Genomic DNA, 9,813 nt, shown 5'->3' with positions numbered 1-9,813 from the left:
GCGCTTAGCCCGCGCACACACACGCACGCGCGTACACACTCTCACACACACCCTCCCCCGCCTCCGGCGGGGCCCCCTCCGCCCCCGCAGGCTGAGGCATCAGCGCTGGGAGGCGGCAGCGGCGGCGGCGGCGGCGGCGGCGGCGGCGGCGGCGGCGCTGCTGAGAGGCAGGGACCCGAGCGCGAAGTGTGTGGGAGTCTACGAACTCAACCCCTCTCTACCCTCCCCTCGCAGCCATCCCCCTCCCTCCCCGCCAGCCCCCCCTACAAGCGGGAGAAATAATGAGCGAGACCGGGCGGCAGCAGCAGCATCGCCGAGCAGCCCAGGCAACGGCAGAACCGCTCCGGCAGCGGCGGCGGCGGCAGCACCAGCAGCGGGAGCGAGCGCAGCGCTAGCGCGGCGCGGGGATCGCCGCGCTCCTTCCCGGCTCCTGCCCTCCTCCGCCGCTCGCTCCTCTCTCCGCATCCTCCACCTTCCCCTCCTCCTGCTCATTCACTCTTTCCCTCACTCTCCCCTCCTCCTCGGCTTCTCCCCGCGCCCCGCCAGCCCTCGCGCTCTCCCACTCCCTCTGCCCGTCCTCCCCGCTCCCCTCCTCCCGCTCATTCACTCGCCCCTCTCCCTTCACTCTCTCCCCCTCTCTCCTTTCTTCTCCTTCTTTCACCCTCCGTCTCTCACACCCCCTCCATTCCCCTGTCTCCTTTCTGACACTGCACTGCAGCTGCTCCTCAGCCCTGCCCCCTCCCCAGTGAGAACAAACCAGCAACATAGCTTTTTTTTCCTAAAGAGATTTCTATTGATCCGATTAAAAAAAAAAAAAAAAAAAAACCTCAAGAAACCCCAAACGCAAAAAAAAAAAAAAAAGAAAAAAGAAAAGAAAGAAAGAAAGAAAAGGAAAAAAAAAAGAAAGAAAGAAAAGAAAGAAAAAAAAAAGCCAAAACAAAAGGGAGAACCTTCTCCCCGTAGCAGCGGCAGGAACTGCAAACATGATGGCGGCAGCTCCCATCCAGCAGAACGGGACCCACACTGGGGTTCCCATAGACCTGGACCCGCCGGACTCGCGGAAAAGGCCGCTGGAAGCCCCCCCTGAAGCCGGCAGCACCAAGAGGACCAATACGGGCGGTGGGTATCGCTTCCACCTCCCCGCTGGCCCCATCCCCCGCCGCCCGCCCCTGCCTCCCTCCCTCCCGCCGGCCTCCCTCCCTCCCGCGGCCCGGACACCTCTAGCCCGAACCCGGCGGCTCCCGCGCCCCTGCCCCGCGCCCCCTCCCCTGCACCTGCCCGGCACCTCGCCGTCCCGGACACATTTCCATTTCTCTGTTTATCATTCATCAAAATGGCGACCGGTTTTTCGGAATAGACCTATCTTTCCATTTAATCGGTCTAAAGACTGACCATTTAAATATCCTAGACCTGGGCAAGGGGGTCCGTTAAAGAGGAGGAGGATGCCCCCCGAGTGAGGTGATGGCCGTCCGAAGATGCGCGCTGCATTTAACAGTCTGATAAAATAAATAAATAAATGGCACTTGGGTAGCGGATAGCAAATGATTGGGGCACCGGAGAGTTTTCCTCTCTTCGTCCCCTTGCTTTGGGCCACAAGTAGTATGCAAAATCTTGATGAGTGCATGCTCTTACCGCACTTATATTGTCGTTGCAAATATCTCATTGATTTGTCTTCAGAGGTGTGCATACGAGGGTGGGGGTGTCTGGTACTCTGACTTGTTAGTTTAACATCCTGCGCTTCCTGGGAAGATGAGTTATAACGGGACCGCTATCGCTTCTTCATTTGCACTGGAGTCATCTTAACAATGCACCCAATGCATCGAGGCAGAGGTGAATTTATCTACAGCATGTACATTAGAGACGGACGGGGGTCTTGGAATGGCACACCCGCAAAATTTGGAACGTTTATTCACATAAGGAAGCTGGATTTACCGGGGTGTTTCCTATTTAAGACTAGATCAGTTTGTCGGAAATTAAAGTTTATGGAGTTGGCTTTATTTTCTAAAACATTTCATTTCACTCTTTCTTGGTTCATCCACCCCCTCTGCTTTAAAAACTGTGGCTGTTTTGGAGAAGGAACATAATCTGTTTGGTCACTTTTAAGTGTGTTTGATATAAATGACTCCTAAGCTTTTTAGTATTGGCAGAATTCTTCTTAAGGTCCTTTAATTAATGAGCTTAAACGAGATCATGGTAGACTAAGAAGTGCTAAAGAAATACACCAGGATTAGTTAGATTTGCCAGTTCACATCACTTTGAGTTATTTCCTGGCAGTTATTACAGGCTTGGAATACACCCTACAGTTTGGGTGGATTATTTGGTAGGAGAAATGTTTGTTTTGCATACTTTAAGTAGGATATAGTCAATGGCTAATTGTAGTCCTTAGGTGTTTGCTAATGTCAAACAAATATAGCTCATCACTATTTACAGTCCTTTTACTTATTTATATTGGAATATGTTAAGCAAAGGTTTGTCATCATATAAATCTCTGAAGTTTTGTTAAAGGGTCAGTTCATTTCATTTTACCATAGTAACCACAGATAGAATTGGAAGTCTTCCATGTTTGGAATAACAACTGGAATTTAGTCATCAGTTTCTACAGTGCTGCAAAATGATAGAACATGTTTAGTTTTTAATTCCAAGTTTGAAAGTATAAATCCTTCAAAATGGGAAACATTTTGTATCTCTTTATTTTTCTTTGCAATTAGCTTATTTTTGTTCTTTAAAAATTTAACCCCATATTTCCTGCAGCTGTATGCCCAATGTTTTAATTGCTGTTTTCCCTCTTGAGGGTGGAGAGGGGATACAAAGTTTGAAATTATCATGTTAACCAAGTATATTTCTTTGCATTTTTCAGAAGACGGCCAGTATTTTCTAAAGGTTCTCATACCTAGTTATGCTGCTGGATCTATAATTGGGAAGGGAGGACAGACAATTGTTCAGTTGCAAAAAGAAACTGGAGCCACCATCAAGCTGTCTAAGTCCAAAGATTTTTACCCAGGTAGGTGCAATGGTGAAGAGATTGTTTGATAAATCCCCAAGGAAAAAAAGGAGAAGATCTACCTGTGCTGTATGTTGTATTGAAAGAAATTCTTAATAGTATGACTTTATTTATATATTGTATTTGTGGAAAATTTTAAAGTATATTTCTACTGTTGGTGTTATGTTTTGTTTCAATAATTGATATACTGTGTCTGATTTAGAACAATTATGAGATGAATCTTTTGGGTATTTCTAAATACTTCTTTCTAATTAGGAAAAAACTCTGAAATTTAAAGATAGAAACATGGACAGCTGGCATCAGGAAATAGGGTTCTTTTGAAGTTTTCAGACATCATTGTAATGACAATTAGTCTAGAGTGAATTCAGAAGAGGGGGTAGGAAGGCTTCTTAAAGAATGGACCATTTACTTCTAAATCCATTATGTACCTCTTTCTGCTTCACTGCTTTGTTTGTTGGCCCTGGAGTGAAGTAAAGAGGACAAGTGCTGCCTCTTCAGATTTTTAAAATACTGCGTTTTTAATGTAATTGTGATAAGGAAATATATTGTTATGTAAGAAGTAAAGTAATACTTCAAAATTTGTGTTATGAACAGCTGTATTAGATTAAAATATGTTAACAGTTGTGTGGTACTGTAACCTGCTGGAAAATGGCAAGTTTCCTAGGTGGTATAATTTTTTTTGTACTTTTCAGTGTTTGTTTTTTATTTCAAGTGTTATATAGTTCTGCGTGTTTTAGCTTTTTCTTTTTTATTATTTTGCTACTTAGTGTAAGGGTTTTAAGTTTAACTAGAAAATCCGCATAATTGAGTAGTATATCTCTTAGGTAAAACATTAACTGATTTGCTTTTACCCAGGTGTAGCTTCTGCCTTTTTTGTTTGTTTGTTTTTGGTTATTTTGTCTCTATGGCCATAAAAAATATTTATTCACTGCTGAGGGGACTGATAATGCCTTTTTTTTTTTTTCCTGGTAGAAAAGAAAAGCTTATTTGCTTTCAGTGATCTAATTTCAGTAAGAGTTCTTTAATAGAGGATTTCTTTTTCATAGCCAATTGATTGGTGGTAGAAAATGAACTATTATGCTAGATAAGGTTTTAGAATGGTCGACAGTATCATTTAGTTATACAAATTAAACGTAGTATATTTGGTAAACACTACAAATAGTGAACTAAAATGTAATGTATTAGATATGCTGCCCTTCGAAAGTTTGCTCCTGTGAGTGTAGTTTTGTAGATGGCTTTCCTTGTCTCTGAAACTTTCCTTATGCATTAAGAAAGTTTACTAACATATTCACATTTATGTGTTTAAAAGGTATATTATGATGAAAAAAATCAATGTGGAATTGTGAAAATCTTTTACAAATAAAAGCACTCAAAAGAGCTTGATTGCAGAATTAATAACGTGATAGTTCTAGGAAAAAAGCTGCAATGGTAAATTAAATTCACTGTCAATAGATGAAAATGAAATAGCTTTTTTGCATTAAACATGAGGTGGTATCAGATGTGCAGGGATGTTACAGAAAATTGGTGTTTATCAAGGATATTCCAAATAGTAAATTAAATGCCTTTTCATTTGAATATAGTTTATTTTCAGTGGGTTGGAAAGGGTGCACCGAGAATTAGATCTTTTGTTTTTAGTCCACTTAGTTATGCATATTTTTCTTATTACATTGAAATTGCTTATTTTATTTATAGTTAGTTCTGAGACACGTTATTCATATACAGCAAGAATATCCGTTGGAAAAAATGGAAAACTGGAATGCGTTGAACAAAATTTTGTGTGTGTAGTGACGTAACCTGATCAAATGTGATTTGAAATGTCTGGTTAAAAGAAAGCATATACGCTCTGCCTGTAACAGGTGGAAACCAAGCACACACTGGAATCAATTTTAAGGATAAAATAAAGCCTTGTAATTAATAAGAAGCCGTACTAATTCTAAACACTTTTTTATTTAAATATGATATTAACTAGGTTATTACCTGTTCAGACAGATACATCTCTCTTCTTCTGATAGACTTCAATTTTAATAGTTTTTCTGTTCACACTTGACCACAAGCCTGTGGAATTATCTAAGGTCCTGGTATTCTTCAAATAGAGCTACTTTCAACTTCTCGTACTCAGAGATATTTAAGCAATACTTACCTGCTCATCTCAGACAAAGTAAATTATAGAACTGTGATTCATATCGCCGAGTTATAAGGACTTTCATGTAGGATTATGCAGTAATTTATTTGGAAGCCCATTTTTGTGTTTCATTTATGTATTTATGACTCCTATTTGATTAGAATGAATATGTTGATGTTTATTTCATGAAGAAATTTTCTGTTTCTCATTTGGTAAGACAGTTTATTTGGGGAAAAGTATACTTCAGTTGTATAACCTAGTGGATTTTCTCAAATTACCTAAGTTTTGAAACAGAATGTAATTGTATTCCAGAGGTTTAGTTAACATACTGATGTATCTAAGACAGATTTCCTTTAGGATATATAATGCAGAGTACAGACACACTTTGGGGCTATTTTAATAAATTTCAACTCAACTGTATGTCCATTGTTTTTATTGTAGCCAATATAGTCTACTCATATTTATCACATTTGTCTGTTTTTTATGGTTTTTTTTTGTTTGTTTTGTACTTAGCTGTATCTTTAAAATATTTTAAGCAACCTTGCTTTTTTGAGTAATTTTAATACTTATGGTTGAAATCTAGAAAATATTTCATGCACATTAATTGGTATGATTTAGAATTTGTAGAACTGTATTTTATACTGTGTACTTCAACATGTCAGCATAAATAAAATAATTTGGGGAAATTGTGTGGTGAGGATTGTAAAGTGCATTTTTAAATTACTGTGATCAGAAAGAAAAGATCTACGAGTGGACATGCTTTATTTTTTGCTGTGCTTTGTAACTCATTTTTTCTTTTCAAAAATCTAAATCGTACAGAATACTACTTATTACCTGTGATTTATGAATATATCTTTTATTCTTACTTGATTAAAACAGCTTATTTATTTGTATATCTTTTCTACAAATAGGTTGCCTAAAGTTGTTGCCTTGTAGTAAAAAACAGCTTTCTCGTTTTGGGGAATATATTAATGAATGCATTTTCAGAATGGTAATAGTGTTCTCTTATTCTTTTATTTGGCATCTGAAGGTGTGTTTAGTTTTCATTAATAGATAGATTGATTTTATTTATTATAAATAATACATGGTTCAGGTAGATAATCCAAAAAACTTATTGAATACATTATTGGTTGGGAATTGTAAAGGGTTTATAAAATGTATTTTTCATATGTGTTTTAGGTTTTAGAACATTTCATAATGTACCTATTGTTATTCCATTATATGACAGTAGAGATATTCATTATATCAAACAGAAATAATTCACTGTAATCTTAGCATATATTAGTCTGTATCTTACACTGTTTCCATATTCATGGTTATACAACTGGATCACAGTTGATGTAAAGCATTTACTTTTATGATCCGTAAGTTAAAATTTGAACTTATATTCCTAGATTTATTATATCATAATCTTAGCATTGTCCAACTTGGGTGATTTTTTTTTTCTTTTAATCACAAGCTGTTTATGTGGTAAAATTTTAAAACTCATGAAAAAGCAGACTGTAACTCAAATACCCAACACTGCCTTAATTTTGACATGGGAAGAATTCAGTGGCCCCCTCCCTTAACCTTTAGGCTCAGGACCGTATAGCAAAGACTGATCATTTGTTTGGGAAATCAGATGAGTTGATAAAGTTTTAAAATAGATCACTTCTTTTTGTTTATATTGTTGAAGGACAAGTATTACAATATTGGTGGTACAACAGGAATATTTTAGTTACAGCTTTTAAAAGTTGCAGTCTAAACACTTTGATCTAGATGCCAAGCATCTTCGAAATTTATTTATACATATTTTAAGGCAAAATTAGTAGATAAATAGAGTTGTAAAAAGGAAAAATAAAGTAGTATAATTTCTAGTATTGAGTTTAATACGATGGTTATCATTACACTGTGTTGTACCTTTGATTTTAGTGTGATCAAAGAGTTGCTGACACAGAATGTGTCTTCCTTTAAATCTTAAACTTGTAATATTTGTCACATTACCTGTTGTTGTGGGTTACTTTATATTTTGTCTCTTTATACCCTTAGTTGGTGGAGGAACCATAATCTTTCACTTAGACATCAATGTCTCTGAAAATTTACTGTTTTTTTAACATTTTGTTTCTCATTTGAAGCAATAGGAAATCTTAACATATGAAGGAATGTTACTGGCATAGCACAATCTATGTTAAAATTGTCAACTCCAAAGGATACAATTTTGATACTTAATCATGTAAGCAAATATTTTGTACCATGGGACTTTTAAAAAAATTTAATTAGCATTAGAAATCTTAGGTTTTCAATTTACTTGATTCTTTTTTTTATTTCATTCTGATGTTGTATCTTCTATCATTGACTTAGTAAGTTGTGGAACATTATTTACACTGTTGGTATTTTCATGAATTATAATGTACAATGTCTCTTTGATATTTGCTATTTCAAGCCTTCTGGATTTTGGAAAAATAGCTCATTTAAATTTGTGACTTTGTGAGGAAATCCAATACATCTAACAACATTGCCTTGCAAATATCCTCCCTAAAGGTTTCAGGAATAGAGTGAACACAATTGGTGAAATAGTTCAGTATTCAAATATGAGAGATGTTTTGTGTAATATACAAGAGAAAAAACAATCTGTGTCTTGGGAACTCTAAGGAGTTTGTGGTGACACTAAAAACCTGAGCAATAAACCACCCATTGAAAACTTGCTATTTTTATAGCTATTTTGTTTTGTTTTGTTTTGTTTTGCTCTGGCTTAAGAGAAATTTTAAACTTTTCAATAACACGAATAACACTTATTGAACACAATTACGCCACTTGTTACCTAAAATTCAGTACCTAATAAACTACTTTTTACCATGGAATTTAGTTTTAGTTGTTTTCAGTTTAGTGGAGCTGTTTTAACCCACTTTTATGAGCAAGTGCAGCTTTTTAAAATAAAATTGGGGGGACAAGGGTGGGAGATTTATGCTTGATTGCCATCTCATTTCCATCTTTGGATACAGCTCTAGCATAAAGTTAAACAACATCTGCAGAGATCTGACTGACAAACATCTCTCTGGGACTCATCATTGCAGCCTGCAGCAGGTGCATTCAGCTTGCAGTCCTTTCCAAAAGGAGGTTAGTTTGTTCTAACATTTATCAGTAGACCAGTGGGAGCAAGTGACTAGAGAGAAGAGGTTGGTTGTCACTTGTCCAGTGCTGGAATACTACAGGTAATTGGACTGGACTGGTGGGAACCGCAGCAGTGTGTGTCTCACATTGCACTGCAGCTGCTATGGAGCTTAATTAACCTGACCCTCAGAGACTGAAGTGTCATGGTATAAAACACAACATGCAAGAAATGAAGCAGTACTTTTCAGTACTTCCTGATGCTTGGGTTGGTGAAATTTCCATTTTCTTCATCTTGTTCTTAAAAGATATGGCATCGGCTTTCCTACTTTTTTATATGAAGTTATTTGAAACTAATATGATTTCTATGAATGTGATAGAATACACACACACATACACACAAATGATGTTTGTATAGAAATAGAAAGAAAACAATCTTAAGTCAGCAGTATCTAAATTTCCCTGTTCCACAAGTACATTTTCAAATCACGAGTGAGCAAAAATAAATGGAAGTACACTGTAATTTTTTATTAGTGTTACCGTAGCTTAACATGTGTTTATTCTTATATGAGAAATAATCCATGTAAAATTAAGTTGTATCTTTAAAACATGTTAGAGGCAAGCAAACTCTGCCGAATCCTTTGAAGTATTTCAACAAACAAGACAGGTATAGCATAAACACTCTAAAAAAATTAATCTGTCATGTATTTCTCATTTTAAATTTCTTAATCTATTTGAAAGACTGACTTCAGTATGCTTCCAAGACATACATAGAAGTTTTGTATGTCTTCTAATAGTATTTCCACTTACTGTAGGGGTGTTATGACAGTGCTATTTTATTAATTGCCCTTGAAGGAAACTAATTCCTAGCAGAAAAATGTCTTTATATTATATCTGGGAAGGTGCTATACTATTTTAAAATAGTTCTTAATTTAAAAGTATTATTTGGAATCTTGTGAAGGAGTTTTGTAGTTTTTACTTTCTTTTTTACTAATTTGAATTTTTTGGTCTTTATTGAATATAACCTGTCAATTACCAAAGAGGAATTAAGTTCTGGAGTTTGTACAGGTTTTTTTTGCGGCCTATATGCTTTTCTTGAAAGAATTTTTACCATTATTGCCAGTAACTATTACATTCTGAAGTTACTCTTTGCAAGAAGTCTGTTAAACCTTATTTTAATTAAATTATGAATAGTTAATAATTTACTGGTAATTACAGTAATCCTGGGAAATGAGATTAAAATAATCATCTCTGAAAGTTAAGAGAATCATTCCCGTACTTTTAAACATTTTTCATTTTTGACACCTTGAATAATTATTTTCTTATCAAATCTTATCAATATAGAAATGATTCTTCACAATTCCACATACATACTGCACTGTCATTTTTAAATTTTTGATAAAATAATTGAATGAAAATAACCATTTAAGACTAGAAAGTACAAAAAAGGAATATTATATACACTGACAAACTTTATGTACACTGACAAACTTTCTGAGATATTTTCAATATTCCCTGAGTTTCAAGCTACTATATGGATATCCTTTTCCATAACAAAACTTGATCATGAAAACACATCATAGCTACACTCCATCATTGATCT

General features: G+C 36.4%; 1 protein-coding gene across 5 annotated transcripts in view; it reads left to right on the top strand.

Moving 5' to 3' along the window:
* The first annotated feature begins 5 nt into the window (after positions 1–5).
* The window catches only part of NOVA1 (NOVA alternative splicing regulator 1), a 149,162-nt gene continuing 139,354 nt past the window's right edge, over positions 6–9,813 (top strand). For 3 of the 5 annotated variants that reach the window (XM_004755161.3, XM_004755160.3, XM_045067695.1), the window contains exons 1-2: positions 6–1,119; positions 2,858–3,001. In XM_004755161.3, coding sequence (XP_004755218.1) covers positions 984–1,119; positions 2,858–3,001 — 280 coding nt within the window. In that variant the 5' untranslated portion in view covers positions 6–983. Of the gene's footprint in view, positions 1,120–1,287; positions 1,831–2,857; positions 3,002–9,813 lie in introns of those variants that run through there. The other 2 variants (XM_045067693.1, XM_004755162.3) reach the window with 2 other exon arrangements.

Source organism: Mustela putorius, unplaced genomic scaffold (genome assembly GCF_011764305.1).
Source record: "Mustela putorius furo isolate JIRA1106 unplaced genomic scaffold, ASM1176430v1.1 tig00003898_pilon_pilon_pilon, whole genome shotgun sequence".
In the NCBI taxonomy this organism is placed as follows: Eukaryota; Metazoa; Chordata; class Mammalia; order Carnivora; family Mustelidae; genus Mustela; species Mustela putorius.
Note: the sequence above shows the minus strand (reverse complement) of the source record. Positions and strands in the feature narration are given on the sequence as shown.